Raw genomic sequence first — 24,498 nt, 5'->3', positions numbered from 1 at the left:
CTCATATATTATAAATTGTTGATGGCATAAATGTTTCTGGGAGAACTATGAGTATAAATAGGAGAGTTTGACTTGAAAACAACAAAAAGATCTAAGAACCATTAAACACCTTGACCGTGACCTTGATGGACAGTTTCAACTGAGGTAGGTACTTAGAACTTTAACACCTATTACTTAAAAACGTGAGAAATAAATGATGGATTTCAATTTAGAAACTAAAACAGCATCAGCCTACATGAATAAAACGTTTCTCTCCCATGTGTTCAAATGACAGAAAAGCACAAGAAACAAAATTTAAAAAGTCCTAATAAATCTTTAATTTGAGCCGTTTGTACAATTGACAAATTACATTAAAACATCTATCTTTTTAAATGCCTAGTATTTTACACCTCCCCCTCCCACCCCCCTCTTCTGGCTAGCAGGTTAGGGATACTGGAAAACCCAAACATACAATGCAATGGAAACAAAGCTGCATATAATGGTACATACTACAGTTATATCAATGTACAGTGTTTACATAAAATACACCAGAGGAAAAGAATTCATCCGTGATGATGTGTTTTTTTTTATAGGTGAAGCACAAGCCTGGAGAGGTGCCGTCACATCAGACCAACATTTACATTCAGCCTCAGTACAGTCAGTGTGAGGTGAGACGCTGCAGGTGCACCGTTCTGCTGGAGTACAAAAATAGATTACAGTGATGCACTAACAACTGGCTTATTTCTTAAAGTGTTCACTTTATTTTGTTGTTTTACACATCCTGACAGTTGTTTGGAAGTGGATGTAAGGTTGATTCTTGATGAAATAAAGTTATGACACATATGTAACAGGTATAGTGACATTAAAATAGTACATCACCATGGCTGTTTAAAAAAAAAAAAAAAAAAAAGAAATAAATAGAGAGAAGCATTTGGTTTAATATCAAAGGAAACTGCTACAAAATACCAAATCTGAAGATGTAAAACTCTAACAAAACTACATCTATGGCAGGCCTTACTCATCCTCTCAACTGTTTCTATTTCTTAAATCCAGTACATTGTCCAGTAATGCAGTGCCAGTCTTAAAAAAGCACAAATTTAAGGCACTGTTGTGTTGTCTGCTGCCTGCTGCAGCAGATTTTGAACATTTGAAATGTGCATCATTTGTACAATTTCACACTGCAAATACTGAATCCAACTTTCAATTCACTGCATTAAAAAAAAAAAACAATTATGTCTAGCATCTCCTGGATTTTTAGCATTTTCTGAATATACAGATGCTGTAAAAAACAAAACAAAAACAAAAACAAAAAAAAACACAAGCAACCAGGAATCCCTAAGTTCAGTAAAGTCTCCTTACAGGGGAGCTGGGATATTTAGAGTAGCGTATTACAAAATGTCAACATTCTCACAGTACTCCTTATGACAAAAAAAAAAAAAAAAAAAAAAAAAAAAAGCGTGGTAGCATCATTACATGAGGCTGATATATGATCAAAGAACAATGGTGACAGATTCAGGTTCCACCATGATAGGAAACATCTGTCTCAAAGAGATGACAACACACGGCAACTCATTCAGAACAGGTGTGGAAATCAAATCCAACGACAGGTTGCACCAACTGTAAAAAAAAAAAAAAAAAAAAAACTTGAAAGAGGTAAATAATAAATATAATAAGTGATGATAAGAATAACTTGGGGATATATTGGATTACATCTGCAGTAGAAAGGTTCAGCTGATTGTTAGAGGTACACTCCCTGATTCTGTTACATCGCTCAAAAGCGTGAGCGTCTGGGATCACTGCTGGATGCTAGAACAAAAAACTAATTTGAGGACAAAGAAAAGCCCATGCGTGGAACGCAACGGAGCAAACGCGGCGGCCGAATCAACGCACTCGCCGTTGCTCGCTTCAGATCTGAATCTGTTCTGTGCGTATCTGTGCTATCGCAGCCTCCTTCGGGGAGTGTTTGCCTCTGGATACAGATGTACTCTGCTGTGGTAAGTGAGCAGCAAGAAAAAAAAATATGAGCTTATGGTTTGCTTTTTAATACAGAAGATGTAATAAAGCTTGTGCCACCATTCACATGTATTTACAGGACACCCTCTGCAAGTCGGTTCATCCCTTCCTCACTTGACTAAATAATAATAATAATCAGAATAATAATAATAACAAGGAGTACATCGAACATCTTCAGGAAATCAACATCCACACTGTGTTGTATTGAAAGCTTACATAGAGGCATACTGTGAAACATGCAGCCGTTTTCATACAGTGCCCAGATGAATTCCGTCATGGGATCAGTTAGTTACACTGTGGAAGAGGAGGGAGGGAGGGTCGGAGTATCTGCACACGTCTTAAATATTCCAGAAGAGCTTTGCTTCCTTGTTAAATCCATGACATTTCTAATACAAAGGTTATAGAAAACAAACACTGCAACGCCTGATCAGCTTTTCTTGCAAAGATCCTGTTTAAGGAAACAAAAAAAAAAAAAAAAAAAAAAAAAAGCTCTCCCATGGCACAGACTGAAGTCTTCCCCGTTATAAAGCAGTGAAGGAGCAGCAGCAGACTGGTGCTGTGATGCAGGGAGGGCACAGAAAAGAACGCTAAATTTAATGCTTATGGTCATCTCATGAGAAGCCCGAACAGTTGGCTGAGCCGTGGTGCTGCAGGCTGGGTGTAGTGTCTGTGGTGCTCAGGTGGAGGCTGGAGGCCTTCAGAGGCGTGCTGCAGCCCTGTGCCTGTGGGAAGCGCTGGTGGTACCGGTCCAGACGCAGGTACTTTACCGTCACCAGCTTACCTGTCGACCCGAAAGAAGGAGAATGTCAGTGAGCAATCACTGCAGCGCTCTTTAATTATCACATTTCAGTTAGTGAGTCAACAGCTACAAGCAGGATGCTAACTTTCTACTGCTGTTTCAGCTGTTTTCATGGGGAAATGTGCAGAGACTGAGAAAAGCAACCACCACTGAGTTGCTCGTAGGTAACTATGCACCAACTATGCATCGTTTTGTGTAGTGAAAGTTTCATTACAGCTGTTATAGCTGAATGAGAGCTGATCCAATTAAGAGAATTGGGACGGACTGCAGATGTCAAGTGTTATTAAAAGTGTGTAATTTACCATCAAACCAGGAGCCATGAAGTGCCTTGAAGGCTTTCCCTGAGTGCTCTGCAGAGAGACACTTCACATAGACGCAGCCCTGTGGAGAGAGCAGGAAGCACAGTGTAACATCCTTGCAGCTAACAGCACACAGCGTGAACATTTGCTCGTCACTCATTGGACGGAGCGTACCTCTCGCGAGTTCTTGTCGACGGCGATGTGGACGATGCCGTCGTTGTCGCTGCACTTCTCCAGGATGGCCTCGTGGATGGCGAGATCCCAGTTCTCCCCAACTTCCCTGAGAACACAGACAGGAAGAGGTTACAAGCAGGAAGTCAACGCAGGGAGAAACCTAATCTCGGCTGCCCCCCCACCCCTTCCCTGACAGCTCATGGGACCGGCAGCAGACACCTGTACTCACATGACTGGGTCGAACATGTTTCTGATCTTCAGACATGGAGTCAGGCTGTTGGGAGGTGAGTTCCTCCGGTCCAGAGGGAAAGCTGAAGGAGAGAGAGACGAAATCTCAGTGAGCTTTGGTTAACACGATGACATGTTCACCGGAGCCTGTTAAACCACTGTGTATATAGGATCTAAGCCTGCGACATGCTGCTTCTGTTTACATTTATTATATTTATATATATTCACAAGTGAATTTCAGGCTTCAGAGACACGAGCTAGTCCAGTAAAAAATAGAGCTGGTGTGTAAAGATAGCAGAGGAGGGAAAGGAATGGAGAATGCATAAATTGTTGCAGACAGTGCAAAACACCCCCACAGAGGAAATTGCACACAGGTCGCTGCACAGAGCATGCTGGGACTCTTAGAGCTAAGCTTGCTTACTAGACATTTACCTCCAGGAAATCTGAAAAGGCAGTGACGGTGTGCTGTCAGCTCTAAATATCTCTTTACCCATGATGCCTTGCATTTTCAGGTGTCTGAATGAACGAACAAAACGCTCTCTTGAACGAGAAAGTATTTAGTGGGTGTGTTACCTTTTCCCTGCCAGACTTTAGAGGGCATCAAGGAGGTCTTGTCACAACTGAGAGAAGGCTGGATCCACCTCCAGACCAGGAAGTCCGAGCCGCCAATCCTCTGAGTCTCCGTTCGAATCCTGGACTCGTTGGCGGAGAGGAAGCTCACGGCCCGCTCCCAAATCTTCTTCATTTTCTTTCTGTAAAATATCAGAGCTTCTGTAACATTTCTGCACGTTAAGAGAAAGGCTACAGCACACACAAACACAGACAGAGACTAAATTCCACCTCCTTAAAGGGGCAATAAGAATTGGCCAAATGTTGAATTCATACTCCAAACAAATAGGGGGCAGCATTTTGCCAGAAAGTTGGGGTATCCAACCCTATCGTAAGAAACAAGTGCCATAGCCAGACTAGACTTTTTTTTTTGGATAAGATCAACAGCAGGACAGGAGAAAAATTCCTCATCAGCCACTGATGTAGCTGATGTTAAACCCATTTTTTAGTTCGGACTTGAATATGCTGTTTAGTAGGTGTCTGACATTTTCTATCTGGATTCAGATCAAGCTGTGGCAGTGCTGGTACTGACCGGTCCTGAGGCTGAACCAGGGAGTCTCTGACGTGGGGGATGGGCAGGTAGGGCTGCAGCTCCTGGTTTTCTTGGCAAGCCTCATTGTGACTCCTCAACACATCTGAACAACAAAAGGTTGTTGAAACAAAAAAAAAGGATTAAAGCTTGATAATAAAATACAGCATTGAGAGAAAACCAGCAGATTTCAAGCACCAGAAATCACCACGACATTCTGTACATGTACAGTGGCTTCACCAAAACATGTCGGCAACCATCTTTGTCCGGATCTCTGTGTGAGACAGGTGAATGTGTGCTGCTCCTTACCGATGATCCTCTCCACCATGTCATACATCTGCCTGGTCTCCTCCTCCTCTCTCCTCCAGCGATACTTCACGTAGCAGACCACACTCCACACGCAGCCTACCACTGCACACAGAGACACACACAGGGTTCACAGGTTCAAACACAGCTCCACAGTCCACAGTTTTTTTTTTAAATAAAATAATATTGTGCACAGCGCTTCCTATTGTATGTTTATGTCACTGTTTGTGCAGTGAGAGCAGCGTGTTAGCAGAATATATTAATCAGCCGTGATGTTCACTCCGTCTGTTTGAGGCCTGCCGTCGTTTATGTGCTGTGGTTCATCTCACCGACTGCGATGAGGAAGACTCTGCTGATGACGGTGAGGAAGGCTCGGCGGAAGCGGCACGTGAAGGGCATCTTGGGATGTGTGGACTCCAGCCAAGAGACCTCGGACACATCAGTCACTGGATCATCAGCTACCTGCCCGGTCAGCCTAATCACATACACACACACACACAAAGAAACACAGAGTGAGTACAGATGTCTCACACACACGCACACAGAGTGAGGTACTGTGCGAGGCTTGTGATCAGCATTAGTACCTTATCCCAACATCCTGGCCTGTCCGGATGATCCACTCCAGAGACGTGTGAATGAAGTCCTCAAACTCCTTATTCTGGGCCTGAACAAAAGACACACTGTACTGATGAGAGAAACTGCACAAACCTGAACATCAGTTACAGAAACACACCAGCAAACCCAATCTACACTCCACACCACAGCTGCCTGGTGGACGTACCAGTAAATATTCAGAGGCCTCGTCTATGGACAGACTCCTGTTTGGACACTTCTGGTCTCCACAGTCATGCTGGCCTGTAATCACAGAATCAAACCGTCACTGATGAAAAGGAGAACACTGCTTCCACAAACACATTACACGTGATTGGCCGAGTGGATTATTGCATGAAGACGCGGGTATACAGAATAAAGAGTTTGGTGGGTGTCTGTCAAAGCGCTGGATCTTTTCAATGGGATGTAATTTTAATATTCACTACATTATAGAAACTCTCTCACACGGCGAGTGTAATACTGTGCCACTCATAATAATATCCAGAACCACTCTGCTTGCTTTCATCTGCGCACAGAGCAAATGAAAAAGCAAATAAATGTGAATTATTTGCTTATTAATCATTTAAAGCTCTGATATAAGCAAAGTGTTCATTCGCTCTTTCAGCCTAATGAATACACGTTGCCTGTGCTGTCCAGCCTTAGAGTGTGCTATCACAGTGAAATGTGCCAAAGGTTTGGGTCAGTGTTAAAATGGAAGCCCAGCGATAAATGATGTTTAACCTATCACCTATCAAACCACATTAACTGGCTCTACCGGCCCGACAGGCACTTTCATCTGAATGCCTATGAATATGAACGGATGCATATCGATGCTGTGACCAACAGCAGGGGCGGTGCGTTCATGTAGTGGGAAAAAAAAAACAAAAAAACACTCTTTACTTAGCTCAGCCCTACACAGTCAGTCAGTCAGAGGCCGCAGAGTGCAGTGCAGAGAGTTTATAGCTGCCACCTACCAGCGATGTAGGCCAGGTGGTCGTGCAGATTGAGCAGCAGCTTTAGGATCAGCTCCTTCTCTGCCTTGTCCTGCAGACAATAAATACTTAGTGGACACATCAAGACAACTGCATTTATGTGTTATTTTATTTAAAGACCTTTATGATGGCACTTTGATAGCTGGGGGGAAAAAAAAAATCAAACTAAAAACCTGAAGGGGAAGCAAAATATTACAGTCTAGTAGTGATGTCAAGATTCAGAGTCTGAGTCTTTTAATATTGGGTATCTGCCACACCCCATCCAATTGTTATCTGCTTCAATGTTGACTAAATATGTATCTGACACATAGAGATAACAGCGGCTGCTTTTACATATGGCACACCCTCTTTTTCACAGACCACTGGATCAAAATACTGAATGTGCTGCTTAAAGAAATATTATGTCTCTAAGCTTAAATTATACATTTTAGTTTCATAAGAATGAAAAAGCAGCTCCTCAAACTGACTTCACACGATTAGCTGGAGAGAAGAGGTATCAGTCTGAACACACCTCATCTGAGCTTCCATCTTTGTCAGTGTCAGCACTGACAAAGACCGAAGAACCGATTTAACCGGAGAACAGACAAGTTTACGGCCGGTCATCAAAAGTTACTCAGAGCATCGGCATCAATTCACAGCTGCTGATATGATCTGTTGCTGGTGACATTTGTCATTTTAGCTGCTCAAAGTGATGATCACTCCCAGCTAAGGATGAGAAGCAGCTTTCTGAATGTTTAGTCCACTGCTCTCTGCTAATGATGATTAATGCTGGACCTTAGCAAATCCAGAGACCTGTGTCTCTGTGCTGTCATATAGGAGCAGAGCACTGCAGCATTACAAAGCTGAGGAGGAAAAACAGAGGATCGGCTTTATTTTAGCATGATACTAATACATTAAAATACACCTGGCTCTGCTCAGGACATCTCTACAATACAGAACCTGAGATTTAGTGAACTCTCAAATTTAATCTAGAACCTATTGTGAGTTATTAATAGTATTCATTAACAGTGTGGGTTAACTGGTTTTACAGTTTTGATCTTTTATCTACCCTTGTTGATATAAACGGGGTGGACAAAACTTTTTTAAAACACCTCCCAGCAAAGGTAGCTTCCAAGCCAAAGTGCACATCACAACAAATATGAGGAGCTTGAAAGGTAACACTGCTGCTGCTGCTGCTGCTGGGACAGATCACAGCATGGCCAGGAGAGCAGGTTAAGTTCATTAACATGGCAGCACTTAAGCTGTGTTCACTGCTCACATCCATTGTGCTTCCAATCCAATTCCAGGTTAAGTGTACAGATTACATTTCGTGTGCACCGAGCAAAAAAAACCTTGCTCCGCAAATTTTGTTGTACACAGAACAAGAAGAGCAAAATATCTACTTACATAAGTGGAGTCAAACTCGACGCCAAACGGGTGGCTCTTAACTGCAACAAAAGAGAAAGTGGTACAGTCAGGGTGACAGAAACAGCACTGTAAACCCAGAACACAACCACCAACAAGCAAAAGGCACAAGCTGCATGAGTAGAAGGAAAAACTTGTTCTTTTTTTTTTTACAATAAGACATGTTTGGAGAGACGTGAAATGCGAGTGCAGTTCAGACGCCGCTTAACACATGACTCAGTGTCTGTACATGAAGTTCAGCCACTGAAAGCTCACCACATCAGCTTGGCACTGAAATTCAATTAATTCACGGCAGAATTACGTGAATAATATTCAAGGAAATCTGACAACTAGCTGCTTGTTCATCTCGCAGTTTGGGAGCCGTGGAACTTCAACTCTGAAGTCATTTCACTACACTATAAAGTGATGAACAAACACAAGTATGATAATAAAATGCTCACAAGCTCCTAAAAATTATATATAACTACTTTACTTGGTTACACACTTTATGAGTACAAAAGTAAAAATCCATGTCCAATGTAAGGTAACTTGGCTGTCATGTATATAACACACATTTTTAACTTCTGACTGAGTCTAAGAGGTGCTGAAATCCACAGTAGTGTTTGAGCTTGTAAACTGTGGTGTGTTTAAGGTTTTTACTGCTCCATACTTAAATAAAGTGGACAAAAATACAAAGAGGAGGAGGAAATATATTTGTTAGATCCGGGGATGATGCATCGCGGCACCTGCGAGCACATCCTTGTGTGCATGCACAACATTTTTTGGTATCTATGAAATGATCAGAACTGTGAAAGATAAAATTTGAGAGGTTTATGTAAAAGTCTATAACCTTAAGCTTTACTTTAAATACGTGACCATTATTTTTTTGAGTAATATTATTATTCCTTTCTTCCATTGTCTCGTTGATACTGGTTTGCATTATGGGTAATCTTCTGATGGAAGTCTGCACACCAAGCAGACTCTTTGGAAGTCTGGAGAATGTGCATTCAGGAGTCCTTGTGTACCTGATGAACTGTGAATTTAGACACGTCCTGGCACTTGCACACTTCCTGGGGATGCACCCTTAGAGCCTGCAAACGCAGCGAGGTCTAGACATTTGTATTCATCCATACATCAGGGAGGAAGGGTGAAAGTTTGGGTCAGCTCTGAGTCCCTGCTTGGACATAGCTGAATAGCAGCTCGCTTGATCACAAACACATCCGAGACAAGACCTTCTCAAACCTGTGTGGGTCAGGAGTGGACCAACACTTCTTAGAGAGGGACGGATTATGTTCCTGTCAAGTGGTTAACTGGCTCTTACAAGACAAATCTAAAGAGTGCACCTGCAGGAGGGACAGACTGAAAACAGTACTGTGCACACTGATCTGTACTCCTGGTTTACATTTGTTGAAGATATTGTAGGAGCTCTGCTTAGCTGTACTGACAGCTCACACCTGTATGGGGTATTCGGTTTCTTTTTTAATACCCATAATGCCAGCAGGCTTGGAAATAGCCATCTGATAACAAATAATCACTGTGGAGAGGAAGGCAGTCTGCCTGAAAAATACACACATACAAACACAAACCCCATGACCATCCCACGTGGGAATAAAAATGAAACACTGGCTTGAAATTGTTAGTGTACACTCCATGGATATAAACAATGGACAAGGTTAATTAGCAAATCTTATCAGATACTTACTGACTCCATCCACATCTGAGGACCCAGAGCCCCTCATCCTAAGGTACATGAGGCCTAGCAGCAGAAAGAAGAGGCAGGCTGCCGTGAGCAGGAACATGGACAGGTAGTGAGCGCTAAAGCTACCAGAGGAGGCCACCTCTTCCCTTTTGAACTGCTGGAGCAGCTCATCCTCCGGGACAGACAGCTTCTGCTTCAGGGCCGCCTGGCTGTATGAGTGGTTGGGAGCGGTGTGGTTGGAGTGGTTGCCCCTGTAAGGCTGGGACAGGCTGCTGTAGTTGGTAAAGCGCGGTCTCAGCCCGATGCTGAACCTATTCGTGCTGCTGCTGCTGCTCCTGGAGGATCCGTCCTCGCTGTCGACGTGGTTGTTTTTGCCGGCCTCTCTTCCATGGTTCTCGGCGAGGGACACGTAGATGGACTTCCTGGGAAAGTTGTGGCTCCGCAAGCCTCCCGATGGGTCCGAGTCCCGTCTCTTTACGTCGTCTTCCCCCGCCTCCACCCTCCGACTTCCCACCATGTTTAGACTCCCAGGCGGGTTAACCTGTCTGGACGCCCCTCCCGTCTGAGACCCTCGGCCGACTCCGTGTGAAGAGAACGCCGCTTTCGGGTGGCTCCGTCTATGCTCCAGCCTATCCCGCTGTCGGTCTCCGGCGCCAAGGGCCCCAACCTCCTCCTCGTCCGAGTCTGAGTAATCCCCAGCTAACTTGCTAGTGATCAAGTGAGACGCCCCACAACCATTTAAAGAGCGAGAGTTCTTCTCCGTTTCCCCCTCATTATCGTCCTCGTCTCCCGATTCGTCGTAATCCCTCCCTTCCGCCTCAGGGCTGGATCTGGCACGAACTCCCCAGCCCAGCGAGACACCTCTCTGTCCGTCCGGACCCGGGGAAGAACTGCTGCTATTCAGCGTACTCCCTGCGCCATACTGATTCTTGTTAGCCACAGTCGGTGTTGCAACGGGCCTTATCTTCGGTTGTGGTTGAAAACCGGGGCTTCGGTCCGCCCTACCGCTGTGGTTGAGGCCCTTTCTTTTCAGTGGAGTTTCAGCGTCAGACTCGTCGGAGCTGAATCCGAGGACGGAGGACTTCCGGCCCGGTCTCCTGTTAGAGCTCAGGTGCGTGACGTCATGGCTGGCTGGCCTGGATCCCGCCGTGTTGCCGCCGCCAGTGGTGCTGTTGATGGCCCCGCTGCTACGGGTTTTACCCGACCTGGAGCCCCGCTGCTGCTGCTCTTCGCGAAGCTTCTTCAGTTTCTTCAAATATACCGGGCGGGTGTTTTCGGTAACCGGGCCTGGAGTGAAACCAAAGCGCTTTAATTCGGAGAAAAGCTCCTCATCCGTTAACTGCATTGACGCCATCTTAGACAAAACTCTCGGAGAAGGTTGTGTGACGGAAATGACGTAGGGGTGAAGTGGCAGCAGACCAAGTGGGCTGCGTTCAAAATCAACAACAAGCGGTTTATAAATGATAATGCTCAAATTCTTAGATATGAGACATTTCGTAGGTATAAAAGCTTCTTTGTTCCATATGTATTTTAACGCATGTCTTCTGCAGCTTTTTTTTTTTTTTTTTTACATTTTTTCCACAGTCGTTTTTTTATTCATCTACTTGACTTAATTGATGTTAATATCAATACTAAATTTATTAGTAGTGATTATCCTTTCTCCTTTTTCTGTTTGTACTACTTTATATTTTATCCTAGCTTTTCTTTATTGACATTTTCATTGTCTTAATTCAATATGTAACTATTATACATCTTACTATTATACATTTTTTTCTGTTTTATTGTGCATATTTTTAGGTAGTATGAGGCTACCTGCTTAATAATGAACATTCATGTTGAACAGTGCAAAACAAGAAAATAGCCAAACAAAAAGGAAAACAAGTGCTCATCCATCCATCAGTTACACCACTTATCCTTTCTGAGAGTTGTGGGGTGGCTAAAGCCAATCCCATCTGCCATTCAGTGAGAGGTGGGGTACATCATAGCCAGGTCTCCAGTCTTTATTAGATACATATAGAGACAACCATTCACACTCACATCCATACCTATGAGTACTCCACACAGAAAGGCTCCAGCAGGCCTGCAGGTGTTGTGACCACAAACCTGAACTTTAATGACAATGCAAGGTGTGGCTAACTGTCTATAATCCTGCTTTTCAAGCTCTGAAACAGCTGTGTCTGATGAGTTTTTGTTAAGAAATGCATTCCACTGACAGATTATATTAATATTAAAAGCCATACATCAGTAATCAATAGCATTAAGTCGACAAGGCAATGCTTGTACTCACAGACATTACCCCCACTTCACCCAGAAAGACTGTCAAACATAAAAATTAAATATCCAATTTAAAAAAGTGTTCTTCCCCTTTAAGTCTTTATTTAATGCCTGTTGGTATAACCTCTTCAGTTTTTTAGAGAAATTAAATCTGCAAGTATGCTACAAAAAAAAAAATCTTTGAGACAGAAAGTTCATTCTGTTGATAAATCACTTGTTTCTGTAGTTTTACCCACAGTCAGGCACCACTGTGGTCTGAAAATGAAAAACACTTCACGTGGTCTTTTTTTAATTAAATCATGCTTTAAGAACAGTCGAAGCAAACCCTCTCACAACATTTAACCAAATCCTGGTGCTCGGGATCACTCACAGGACAGAATCACAGATTGTTTATTAAAAGGCTTTAGATTCAACTCTTCACTAACCACAGTACTTGAACATTAATCACAGAGTTTTGCTCCTGATTCCCCCAAAAAATTACATTTACACCATAAAAATACAATATGTACAACCACGGGTATTAGTAATGCCAAGCATGCACTTAACCTTCATTAAAATAAACATACAATGAAACATCTTCTTGCTGTTGTACAACATTAACATCTGTTGAACATGAGAGGGCAGCGCACTGATGGAATATAAGCTACTTATTTTTGGCAACACTGAAAACATTCAACAACAGTTTCAGTTTCAGAATAAATGAGTAGAGTGACAGATGTGAAACCCTTCTGATATAATGCTGTACTGAAAAATATACTCTGACAAACAGAAAAGGGAAAGTTGTTATTGCACTGAAACAACAGGGTAAGCAGCCGGTGGACCAGGTGGGGGTGCTAGTGGGATCTATATCAAATCAGGTAGTGTACGTTTAAGTCACTGAGCTGTCTCCTTACAGGATGAGTACATTCTGGTTTCAAAACAATCAACTTCACTGATGTAAATCTCCTCAATACAAAAGAACAAACAGCTACAAAAAGTAGAGGGATGAAATAAACAGAAGCCTTTTCTTTAGTTTACAAAAGTTCTTGATGAACTTCAGGGCAGTGAAACTCACATGAACACCGGGTATTCGCAGCACAGGTATATCTGTGGGTTTCCAGTGAGGAGGTTAGGACTGAGAATAAGCTGGTTGGAGCTGGGTAAAGCAGGCTGAAGAGGTTCTGCAGCTCTCAGTGTTTCTTCATAGAGTCGAGGACACGCAGGATGTGCAGGAAGAGGTTGACGATGTCCAGGTAGAGGTTGATGGAGGCCAGGATGTGCTCCTCAGGGGAGAGCTGCTTCATCAGCAGGTGGGTGTCGTAGATGATGAAGCCGCAGAAGACCAGGGCCCCGGCTCCAGCCAAGACCAGCTCTGTGCTGTCACTGTTGAAGAAGAACTGCAGAGAGAACAGAGTGGGTATGAACCTCGAGGTGAGGTTGAAGGTTTCTTTCAGGACTTCGTCTGCAACATGGACTGGTCGTTTTGAAAGGTGGAACACCAGTCCAAAAGTATGTGGACAATCCTGTTCCACAGCCTCCACTCTTGGGCTGGGCAATGAATCAAAAAGTTATTCAAATCAAGTCCATATATTCCATTACAAGCAGCTGCCTGCCTCTGTGCTACATCTGTCATATGAAATAAACACATAATATAAAATAATCAGGCACTTCCACTCACCCTCATGAAGCTTGCAATGATGAGGATCCACAGGCAGGTGAACAGACTGTAAGGGCAGAACAGATCAGATGTTGTAAGTCTGACTGATGGCTCCCTCTAGAGGAGGGAAACAGCAGCACTGATAAAACCACTGTGCAACCATATCGTAACAGAAGCCACCTACCCTACTCCCATTTTGCTGAAGTCTCTCTTGGACTGGAACGTGTACGCTGTCAGTCCAGCAAACACAGCACAGGTCAGGAACAGGGCTTGCAGTACAGTGGAGTATTCATAGAAGCTGACTGTGGAGAGAAAAACTCAGCAGTCAGGACAGTCTGCCAACAGGCTCAGAGGATGGAAACTGACAGAGTCCTTCAAAAGATCACTTACCAGCTGTGGCCACAGAAACTGCCTCCAGCAGAGTCTGCAAACAACACACAATTAGTGGCACTTACACACTATCCAGCTAGGAGTTATCATTAAACAACCAGTGACTGTAAAGGTCACTGAGCAGCTAATCCATCATCACAAAATGAAAGTAAATATGGAAATAAATGGAGGGGGTAAATATACACTGTACGCCATCTGTTACAATGCTGGACAGTGTAATATTTACACTTACAAATACAAGCAGCAGGTAGAGGTTGACTGGATGCTGGTGCCTGTACATGGCCAGGGCCAGTAGGAGAACCAGAGAGCCCAGAGCCGAAACCAAAACCACAGCAGGACTAAGGAAGAAAAGCATACCAGTCAGACAACACCGCCAACACAGGCTTCATGTGTGTTGATCATTATGCTTCTACACAGCCAAAGGTTCCAAAATGAGTCTTGGTCAGACAGACCATTCTCACCTGGCGTGGACAAAGTCCTTGATGGGTTGAGAGAACATGAAAAGAGCAGAGGTGGCCGTGGTCAGAATGATCTGCAGGCTCAGGAGGCTGTACACCTTCCTCAGGAAGTCTGATCAACACACACAGCAGTGGAGACACAGCATTACAACATATCTACCCTCAGCTAGATACGTACATTTATCTTATAACCAGAAGTATACACAGTATACCATCAGCTTGATTTATTAACATAGCAGCTGGTTCAGCCTGAATTAGAGGCAACAGTTACTAACCTTTGTTGTGAACCAATAATAGCATGTTTTGCTAATGGCACTGCTGAGTCTGGGCCAGTATAAGCAGCTGGTTTAACTTAACGTTAACCAAAACAGGTGCTACTTCAAGCTAACAACGTCAGGTAAAGCTTCTCAAAGTAACCATGGTTGTGTTACTATAACTGATCATAAGCAGCAAACGATATATCTATGCTAACAACGTTAACAATGTCATGGTTTAACTATTAACGTCATGTTTTAACCAGTGCTCTCTAGCTAACACTGGGAAAACGAGGTAACGTTAATAAACGTTACCTGGTCTATAATGACAACAGCGATAGTTTATATTTGTGTAATAGCTCACGTTAGCGTTAACTAGCAATAGCTGACGTGGTGAGGAGCTGCCAACACTACAACCATTACCATTAGCCAAACATTATTTTACTTACCCATTCGTATCTGGACACTGGCTGTAGCGACATTTGTGCCATAGTTAAAGTCGTCTTCAATAGAAGACCGGGGGTATTTTTCACTGCTCATCGTGTTACTGTGGCGTTTCCTCAGATAGATAGTGAAAAGCTGGTTACTGTGGATTCAGGAGAATACGGAAGGACTGGTCTCAATGAGGCTGCGCCATAGGTTTATTATGGGCTGTGCTCCTTATCAACGCCAGGGGGCACTGACTAACCAGGAAAACCAACAAACAGTTGTTGTTTTTTCAAAAATCTTTATTGAAAATGTACAAATCTGTACAAATCTGTGTATGGAATAAATACGTTAAAATAAAAGACTACAACTACGCTATATTTAGACATAAAATACAATCCATTTATAGTCTTTATCTATATGATCTAAAAAAATAAATTTAAAAAACGAATTTGCTAATGAATTTACATTATTTAATTGAAAAAAAAAACAAACAGACTCAGCCTCATAAAGATGACTCAGTGACACATGACTAAAGCACACACACACACACACAGGAAGCCAAACGAAATATTACCTTGCTGTTTTACATGTGCATTATTTGACTTTCTAAAGAAAGACTTCTGACTGGTTAACATGATTTTACCTTTCCTCATTGCCACTCCACATACAGCTTGTGTAGGCCTTATACTTCATTCACTCAGTCATGTGTCATTTAAAGTTAGTCAGTTATATTCTCCTGTTTAGACACTTAATCCAACAGTCTGGTTGTTTATTTTATCACTGCTACGCTGCAGATGCACAGCTTTTACCATTAGGCTTGGTGACCACACAGAGACTGTAAACGGTCTTGAGCGAGGGGACTGTATGTTTCCTGCCCTGGGTCCCAGGCAGTTTGCTGACCTGTCTCTCCTCATGGGAGACAGGTCAGCAAACTGAAGAGCTATATTGTTTTCTAAGTGTCAAGTGTTAACAAGATAACAAATAACAAAGCAAACAAAATGGAAAGCGAGAGACACATCTGATCTGTTAGAAAGCCCGCAGGCATGACTGTCCTGTTTTTAATTCAGTGGAATTCCCCTCAACAATCTTATTTATTTACTTTCAGTTTTCAGCAGCACCATCTCTGCTGTGACAGCACCCCCACTGGCATCAGTGTGGCACACACAGACACACTGAAGCCAGTGCTGTCCAGAGTCCAGAGAGAAAATTTCTAAATTCTCAGTGAAATAAATCCTTCCAGTGTGTTCCCATGGGGAAAAAAGTACAGCTAAAAACATGTGTTTCCATGGAAAGGATAAGATCATGGAACATTTCTGCTATTACTCCATTGTTAAGTCACTTAACATTACATCAAGAGGACACTCACCTTGGCTGTGAGCATATGATTCACATAATTTTCATTCTCATCAAACCAAATGGAAAGTGAAAGGTTCTGACCAAGACAACACACACAGACAACAATAAATACACAAAAATGAACATAGAAAATACAAAAAATATATATATTTGAAAACATATCTGAATACTTGCACCACTGTTGGTGTCAAGAACACCACAACTTGACTTTATATCATATGTAAACAAACAAGGAACACTGGAGGGCAAGTTATAGCTAAAAAGCATAATTAAACACACAACACAACCATTGCTTTGAGGGAAGAGGCCGGGATCTTGAAGAGATTAGGGTAAATGGGGAAAGGGAGGAAGAAATGAAAGTAAAGCAAGCAAGAGAATAAATCAGGGACAAAAGAACAGAGGGCGGGAAGGACACACGAACAAAAAAAAAAGCAAGAGGACTGAGAACAGTCCCCGATAGTTGTCTAAACTGTAGGGTTGAACTGTATCGTTCCTGTCATGGGGGTCTGGATGTCATATTGCCTTGTTCTTGGCATCATTACACAAAGAAAGCTCAAAGAAAAACACACTTTTTTTTCCTGCAGTTTGATGAAAGCGGATTTGGGTTTTCAGGGAGTTTCTTTAAACCCTCCCTCTCCATGATGTACCAAACCTGTTAGGTCATATTTTACCTAGTAACAGCCTGGTGAAATTAATGATTGGCCTGTGTCCTGCAGTGGGCAGTCTTAGAGAGCCTTGCTTTTATGCTCTGCTGTTCATACTTTCACTTTAGTATAGCCTGCCAGACAGTGGGGACAGACGCATCTCATTCGAGGATCTGTGAAACAAAGAATTTGACCAAATATGAAGATCATTCTATGCCTAGCAGCTCTGGTAGCTGTTTTCTGCTCAGTGGAATCCAAACACAGTAAGTATTATTTTCATCTACCTGCTCTAACTTAAACCTAGGCATTTTACTGATGAGTACCAGAAACTGTACCTACTGTAAAACGCCCTTTATGATGGCCAAACTACATGATAGATTAATTAGGATGTGTGATTTTTGATAGTCAACATACAAGATACAAACAGAAAATGAGGTCTAAATGAGGTCTAAACCTGTAATAGGTTGCTTGTAATTTGTTAAAAACACTCAGAGGATAATGTAAAGAGCTGATCTAGATCAAATAGAAGGTCAAATAGAAAACGGACACATTCTAAAACATGTATGTCTTGTTTTTTTTTTTTTTTAATTTACTCGGTGGAATTCCCCTCAGCTGCCTGCATTTAGTTTCGATTTTCTGTAAAATCATGTCTGCTGTGACAGCACCCTCCACAGGCTTCAGTGTGGTACTCCTGCTGCTGCCCAAAACTCCAGAGGGTGGATGTCAACAGGAAACTCAATTTACTGCTCATATGCTAGAGGACAAACAAAAAAAAAAACAGTGCAGCATGGCTTTGATTCTACACGTCTCTGGACTCTATTGGAAGGACGAACACCGTTCTCCCATTGGATATTCCCTCATCTGATGTTTTAATGATGGTGGTGGAAAGTACCGTCTAACACGTCGGCCCAAAATCTCCCATAGGTGTTCACTGAGGTTGAGATCTGGTGACTGTGAAGGCCTTAGCAGTATATCATTTTCATACTCCTCAAACTATTCAACGAGCACTCTGATTAGTAAAGAATCACTGTTACATTTCTCAGCTCACTGTTTAATCTGTCATCTCTCCACATGATATATATTAAACACAATGTTGATTAAACATCACAGCAGTTTGACATAATTTCCCTTTCCATGTTGCCTTTAGGTCCACCCAAGGTTCAGGTGTACAGCCGTGACCCAGGAGAGTATGGGCTGGACAACACCCTGATTTGCCATGTGAGTAACTTCCACCCTCCTGACATCACCATCGAGCTGCTGAAGAATGAAATGGAGATGCCACAAACCAAGCAGACAGACCTGGCCTTCAAACAGGATTGGCACTTCCACCTGACCAAGACTGCTCCCTTCAAACCCGTCAAAGGAGAGCACTACAGCTGCAAGGTCACCCATGGAGGCCAATCTAAAGTATATGTCTGGGGTGAGTAAGGACAAGGCAAAAAAAAAAAAACGTGTGTGGAATGTTCTCATAACCTAAGAATGGACAAAAACTAAAACTTTATCAGCATATGATACAAAGTTCTGCAGAAAAACACACAGTGATAGACAATTTTAGAGTCATCTGCCTTGAAATAATAAACATCCAAAAATACATGAGACAAAATGTAAGGAAAAGCAATGTGAAACAAGTTAAAGGACAAGGAGAGAAGGATTCAGCGGTAAATGCAAGAATGTTGGCTCACCAGCTCTGATGAGATGGATGATAACATCTGTACACTTTTTCTTTCTGTCTTTACAGAGCCAAACATGTAACTGTCGGCGGAGGCCCAGTTCGGTGAGTTCACGTCTTTCCCGCCCCAGGAGCGTCACCAGATGTTGATTTGTCGTGAGCTGTTGTGTGATGCTGTGATGTCCTTTTCTCTTTCCAGAGTGACACCAGATGTTTGGGCGTAGGCTGCTCCAGCATTCATTCTTCACAGCTTCAATCAACAGGATCACAGCTTCTGTCAACTTTCTCACTTTTATTTTCATAAAACCAAAATACCAATTCCATAATAACGGGGCTGTAAATGTTCAGTAGTTATTGTAATATGACAGAATGCACAAACTGCAGTTCTTGTAGGGATTTGTAATTAAACTGTCTTGCTTAGATTACTTGCAGCTTATTTTCCAGCCTTTGAGTCTCCAAAATTGTGTGTATAGGACACTGAAGTAACGCTTATGTTTATTTCAACCTGTTTTATTGGTTTGTTTAGCTCGAATGACTTTGACTGTTTTTTTTGTTTTTTTTTAATCCAAATTCAAATGGTGACTGGTCAGATTAATCATATATGAATGGGGTAGTCTTTCTGGACCACATGACCAGTGTTTTCTACGATTTTCAATTGTCATTATATGGATTTGTCAATTCCCTGTAAAATAAATTAAATTAAATTTAAAAAAAAATTAAATGTATTGATGCTGTCAATTTTTAACCACCAGCTTCTTTATGCTGTTATTATGGCAATATTTATCAATATGTTATCTTCGTGGCTGTAAGGAGTAGAGAGTGGCAACACATATCCATTGCGGGTAGACAAAGAAGTCAATTAATGTAGTGCAAAGACATTTAAATGAGTCGCCCAGATTTTACCCTTCCCTCCAGTTAAGGGCTCCACCTGAGACTCATCTGACCTGCAGTCTAATGTCTGCCTTGTATATGAGCTGTTTATTTCAGCTGGATGTGGAAATAAAATTGTTGTGAAAACTCCCTGTCCCTGTGCAGGTGAATATGCTCTTTGAGTTAAACATGATTCATAAAAGACTTAAGAGGCTGAGATCAACCCTCTCTGGAGATCAGGTGATTGAAATAACAACAGAAGTCAGATGTTTGTCAGCGTTTTTTGTTGGTGAACTTCCTTCCTCAATACCATGACTGATACATTTATCATTACAACTATTTATGTAAAGTAACTTTTCTTTTTAAATTATAAAGTATAAAGTACATGGTCAGTGTGTGAGAGAACAATCAGAAAGTACGGATAAAGTACAGAAATTAGGGGGTAGGCTCTTAAAATTAACAGGGAACTCAAATAAACATGGAGTCGATGTAATCTAAACTGCGCCACAATGAGGAACATGTCGGACTGATTTCTACCTAGCAACAGACACTTTCGATTTTTCTATTGGGGGAATTAGTGGACAAACAGCCTCGCGAAGTAAGGTTAGCCGAAACTCCTTCTGGCGGGCGGAGTTAGCAAAGACTCAACACTGTGGGGTTTAAACACCGCCCCCAAAACCTCCCGTCGCCAACGAGGAAGCGCTCCCTCATACAAGACAGTTTTTACTTTCATTTTGCATCGCGAGGCGAATTTATCGTCTCTTTTATTTGAACAAATTTCGGAAACGTTTTTGACCGTCTGAAGGTGAAGTCATGAAGGCCTTTATCTGCACTGTTCTGGTGGGTCTGCTCTGCCTCCCGGAGCCTTCACGGACCACAGAACGTAAGTAAACTACTGTCCGCGTATGCGTACCAATATATTTACCAAAAAATGTAAGGCCCTGAAATGACAGGTAGGCCTCGGCCTCTAAGGCTCTTAGACTTCAGTTTATCGCCATATTCAATACAAAATATTAAGAAATAAATAAAGGAACACTTCCTCTGTGGGTAAAGGTCTCAGTTATGAGCTAAACATCTGGTAAAGTTAATGTTTTCGAGGCCGCAGTTTCATCTTCATCTGATAAACAACAGAGCATTGACAGGCTGAGAGGACAACGTTACATATCTAACCCTCTGCTGAAGCCTGACACACCAAATAACAGTCAGTAAATGTCATTATTATTATTGTTATTCCTTAACAAACTATTTTTCACCGCATTTTCAGTTTTGTTCTTTATTTGTTTGTTCAAAAATGTGTTTATTTATTTTGCTGAAAAGATTGAAAAAGTTTCCCGTTTGAACAAATAAAGAACGAAACTAATTGAAAAGTTTCACAATCAAACTATACTTGCTTTTGTTTCTAAAATAAACAATATTATGGTCAGTAAATAACCACAAAGGCCTTATTTATGGTGCACTGGTGCCATTAAGTTTTTCTGATTCTAATCATGATTGAATAACAACTGAGATGTGTTATATAATTTTTTAACACAATTCTACTATAACAAATATAATATTTTGTCTCAATATAAATATTGAGTAATCATGAGTTCAATACAATAATGAAAAATTAGTAGCAAAATTATAAATTATATTCTCACTGGAACTAGCAAAGATCTACCTGCTGTAAACTAGTGAGTCATTACCTGGTCACGACACCTGCGTGCAGTGCACAGACAATCCATCAGAGGGAGGAAGACGTGTGTCAGGTTGTGTACAACAGGAAAGTACTGATCATGTTGATGATGTAGAGGCCTGAGAAACTCGTGGAGCAAATATGATACAGCTGGCTACAGTATGACCAGTCAGGGTGATAATACTGTACTATACTTTTTTTTTTTTTTGCAGATCCACCCAAGGTTCAGGTGTACAGCCGTAACCCGGGACAGTTCGATAAGCCCAACGTTTTCATCTGCCATGCGAGCGGCTTCCACCCCCCGGAAATCCGCATTGAGCTGCTCAAGAACGGAGGGGAAATACCTGGCGCCAAGCAGACCGACCTGGCCTTCGAGGAGACCTGGTACTACCACCTGACCAAACACGTACCCTTCACTCCACAGAAAGGAGAGCTGTTTTCTTGCAGAGTGACTCACATGGGAAAGTCCAAGACATACAACTGGGGTAAGTGTCTGTTCTCTGTCTGTACATGTTACTACTCTATATAACATGCAGTACATTACTCAGCTGCATTACTTAACCTACCCAGGCACTGAGCAGTAGGCAGCATTTCTCTTGTGACTATTGCTTCTTTTGGACTTTTATCTGTTTTACACTTCTGTGAATCTCATGCACTTTGTGTTTTGTGTAGTTTCTAATTTATCTAAACTGACCTGATGGTTTTTTTCCCCCTCTACAGAAGCAGATGTGTAATTCCTATGCTCCACCTTTGCTCCAGGTATGTAGCCTCTTCACTGTCAGTGTCATTTCTCAGCTCAGTAAACACGTAATCTGTGCAGCAACTGTACAAATGACCACATGCTTGTTTTTTTAATCCTTTGTTTGATAACCGCAGGTCTGCTCAGTCTCAAGAAGGTGAAGAAGATTGGAACATTTTGTCTATACTCGCTGGGTTTACTCGCGAAAGTTTGAGCATCAGAAAATGAGAGGAAAGACGGCCCTTAAAAACCCAGCTGGCTTTTTCTGGATCAGAAAGTCCAAATGGCAGTGGAGCCTCATTAGTTTGCTGTGAAAAAGGCAGCAACACTCCAAAACAACAAGCCTTAAATTACAAGATGATATGTTTCATAATGAAAACTAGGAAAAAATAAATAAACACAATGAATTACTAATTGATGCTCCTCACCCAGTTTTCTCTCCCTGTATTATTTGACCTGTGGTAAATGCGTTCACACTAGTCGTTTTGTGTCCTGGCAAAAAAAGGATTTTTAACTATGAATATTTAGTCCATGTATGAAGAAAATGTTTTCTGGGTTGCAGTAGATTTCTTTGTTACGGCAAAACTGAGTGTGCCACCCTGTATCCAGTTTATTTAACACAGACCTGCTCTATCATTGTGATATTAAGTCCTAATGGCCGACACCTAATAATGTGGACATCCGTGGATATGACATTTACTGTGACAGACAGCTCAACGTAGTCATGTCAACAACATGGCAGTATTACAAAAAAACAAGTGCAATGATTAGTAATGAAACACTGAGCCACAGTGTGCAACAAGTTCTGAGTATATAAGGTACAGGGTAAGTGATCACCAATAAAATCATGTAAATGTATGAGGGCCTGCTCTTAATTAATTAATTCTCCAAACAAAATATTAAATTAGAATTTCAGTTACTTTAAATGATGGATTTTTAGCACCTGCTGTCAGATACAGTGGCTCATGGCTCGCAGGAAGTGTCCTGTCAGCTGAGTACAAATTTTACCGCTCTGAGGAGTCATTGGATTTAATATTCATATGAAAAATATTGCTTTGTGGAGCTTTACCTTTTGTTTTGGGGTTTTTTGGGGGGGGGGGGGGTTTCGGTGATGATTTGAAATATAAACGTTTGCATACTCTGATTCTTAATCTTACCTCTTCTCATGAGTTATAATTCACATAAAAGGAAACTAAATAGTTCTTTAACTTTCACTGTGCACAGATTAGCTCATTAAATAGAAGGAGAGGGTTAAGTTTATGATTTTTTTTAGTGGGGATTTATTGTACAGAGTGATTCTAAGCTACAGCACTTACCTTTGTTTTTTTTTTTCTGGTTTGCTGTATACATGTAGATTTGTGCCTGACAGCACCTGTCCAGCTCATATCGACTGTAAACTTATTTTTACATTGATTTTCTGTGATTACATTGTTTATGGCTCTTCAGATTAAATTTATTTGGAAATAAACTTGACAGTGTGCTTGTCTGTTTGTTCTCATCAGAGGACAAAGTCCAGTTTTTATGTCTTCTCGTCACATTTTCAATGGAGGACACAATCCAAATCTGTCTGTTTTCATCTGTCTGAGTAAGACCATTTGGGGACACAAAGACAGGTAATTATTTGAACTCTGAAGCCTCATACTGGTTTCAGATAAACTTTGGGATGTATTTCTTTTTCAGCTCTCGATCTCTCAGGTTTTCATTTAAATTTAAAGAAGGGAAATTCTGGGTCAACTCAAAGCCACAAATTGCTTCAGTGATTGGTTAGCAGGCTCACTTCAGTATATGAAAACAAGTGACATAAATAGAAGCAAATTTTAAACTGAGTTTGAAAGGAAGTAGAAGGGGATACAGTAGCACTGATGCTTGGTCAACTGAATCCATGCAGAACCCAAACTGGAGACTCGTTACTTATTTATGAGATGCACCTGCAGCACTCTCACATTATTCTGCCTCTGCCACAGAAACCAGACACACACAGCTGATGTCACTGTTGTCACCACGCACCACTATTATTTTTTCACTGGATGTTCGTGACCATGAGTGAAGCTGTTTTTCCAGTTGTCCTCCTGATGGTGCTGCTGTCTCACTGTTAACACAAGTGAATGCAGACACACTCATGAAGAAGCATATTTTTTAAACAGCTTATTGTCCTGGTAACAAGATGGTGCAGCACCTGGATCACAGGTTTTAGGGATGCAAACAGGTGTGGGGTTTTTTTTTTTCTGGCCAACCTTGTGAAGCCACAAACACACCACAACAATTACTGCTACAGGATTTGTCTTTTTGTCACCCAGACTCCTGCCTGTGTTGACACTGTGTTTCCTGGCCTCCATGAGCAGCACCATAAAATGAGAGAGTGCTGCAGGTGCACCTCATAAATCTGTAACGAGTCTGGGTTCCGCATGGATTCAGTTCACCAAGCATCCGCACTTCCGTCTTCGCTTTTAACTCAGAGTCAATATTTTACTTCAGTCATCCACATAGATCTGTGTCCAAACAG

General features: G+C 41.9%; 4 protein-coding genes across 4 annotated transcripts; 2 read left to right on the top strand and 2 right to left on the bottom strand.

The window, feature by feature from the left end:
• Window positions 1–2,432: 2,432 nt before the first annotated feature.
• On the bottom strand, window positions 2,433–10,961 carry lemd3 (LEM domain containing 3). Its single transcript, XM_041030444.1, has 13 exons — window positions 9,605–10,961; window positions 7,906–7,946; window positions 6,502–6,571; window positions 5,718–5,791; window positions 5,521–5,600; window positions 5,266–5,411; window positions 4,940–5,041; window positions 4,634–4,736; window positions 4,066–4,244; window positions 3,494–3,575; window positions 3,265–3,370; window positions 3,094–3,172; window positions 2,433–2,773 (listed from the first exon to the last, which is right to left on the bottom strand). Exons 1-13 carry the CDS (start codon window positions 10,953–10,955, stop codon window positions 2,604–2,606), a joined length of 2,583 nt encoding a protein of 860 aa, XP_040886378.1. The 5' UTR covers window positions 10,956–10,961; the 3' UTR covers window positions 2,433–2,603.
• Window positions 10,962–12,151: 1,190 nt separating this feature from the next.
• Window positions 12,152–15,260, bottom strand: tmbim4 (transmembrane BAX inhibitor motif containing 4). Its single transcript, XM_041030617.1, has 7 exons — window positions 15,063–15,260; window positions 14,363–14,471; window positions 14,134–14,239; window positions 13,902–13,935; window positions 13,696–13,813; window positions 13,533–13,578; window positions 12,152–13,251 (listed from the first exon to the last, which is right to left on the bottom strand). The coding sequence occupies exons 1-7, from the start codon at window positions 15,151–15,153 to the stop codon at window positions 13,045–13,047; spliced, it is 711 nt and encodes a 236-aa protein (XP_040886551.1). The 5' UTR covers window positions 15,154–15,260; the 3' UTR covers window positions 12,152–13,044.
• Window positions 15,261–17,151: 1,891 nt separating this feature from the next.
• LOC121176152 (beta-2-microglobulin-like) lies at window positions 17,152–19,417 on the top strand. The gene is made up of 4 exons (XM_041030150.1): window positions 17,152–17,305; window positions 18,190–18,462; window positions 18,781–18,816; window positions 18,911–19,417. The coding sequence occupies exons 1-3, from the start codon at window positions 17,242–17,244 to the stop codon at window positions 18,792–18,794; spliced, it is 351 nt and encodes a 116-aa protein (XP_040886084.1). The 5' UTR covers window positions 17,152–17,241; the 3' UTR covers window positions 18,795–18,816; window positions 18,911–19,417.
• An 838-nt stretch (window positions 19,418–20,255) lies between these two features.
• On the top strand, window positions 20,256–23,463 carry LOC121176229 (beta-2-microglobulin-like). The gene is made up of 4 exons (XM_041030253.1): window positions 20,256–20,464; window positions 21,469–21,741; window positions 21,977–22,015; window positions 22,133–23,463. The coding sequence occupies exons 1-3, from the start codon at window positions 20,395–20,397 to the stop codon at window positions 21,988–21,990; spliced, it is 357 nt and encodes a 118-aa protein (XP_040886187.1). The 5' UTR covers window positions 20,256–20,394; the 3' UTR covers window positions 21,991–22,015; window positions 22,133–23,463.
• The last annotated feature ends 1,035 nt before the right edge of the window (window positions 23,464–24,498 follow it).

This window comes from Toxotes jaculatrix, chromosome 22, assembly GCF_017976425.1.
Source record: "Toxotes jaculatrix isolate fToxJac2 chromosome 22, fToxJac2.pri, whole genome shotgun sequence".
In the NCBI taxonomy this organism is placed as follows: domain Eukaryota; kingdom Metazoa; phylum Chordata; class Actinopteri; family Toxotidae; genus Toxotes; species Toxotes jaculatrix.
The sequence above is the reverse complement of the archived record's forward strand: the minus strand, read 5'-3'. Positions and strand labels throughout refer to the sequence as shown.

Coding starts and splice junctions, on each gene's coding strand:
- lemd3 (XM_041030444.1), bottom strand. CDS start 10,955: ATGGCGTCAATGCAGTTAACGGATGAGGAGCTTTTCTCCGAATTAAAG. Junction 4,737..4,939: donor CATGGTGGAGAGGATCATCG/GTAAGGAGCAGC, acceptor TTTGTTGTTCAG/ATGTGTTGAGGAGTCACAAT. Junction 3,576..4,065: donor TAAAGTCTGGCAGGGAAAAG/GTAACACACCCA, acceptor TCTCTCCTTCAG/CTTTCCCTCTGGACCGGAGG.
- tmbim4 (XM_041030617.1), bottom strand. CDS start 15,153: ATGAGCAGTGAAAAATACCCCCGGTCTTCTATTGAAGACGACTTTAAC. Junction 13,936..14,133: donor TCTACCTGCTGCTTGTATTT/GTAAGTGTAAAT, acceptor TGTTGTTTGCAG/ACTCTGCTGGAGGCAGTTTC. Junction 13,814..13,901: donor AGTTTCTGTGGCCACAGCTG/GTAAGTGATCTT, acceptor TTCTCTCCACAG/TCAGCTTCTATGAATACTCC.
- LOC121176152 (XM_041030150.1), top strand. CDS start 17,242: ATGAAGATCATTCTATGCCTAGCAGCTCTGGTAGCTGTTTTCTGCTCA. Junction 17,306..18,189: donor CTCAGTGGAATCCAAACACA/GTAAGTATTATT, acceptor TGTTGCCTTTAG/GTCCACCCAAGGTTCAGGTG.
- LOC121176229 (XM_041030253.1), top strand. CDS start 20,395: ATGAAGGCCTTTATCTGCACTGTTCTGGTGGGTCTGCTCTGCCTCCCG. Junction 20,465..21,468: donor GCCTTCACGGACCACAGAAC/GTAAGTAAACTA, acceptor TTTTTTTTGCAG/ATCCACCCAAGGTTCAGGTG.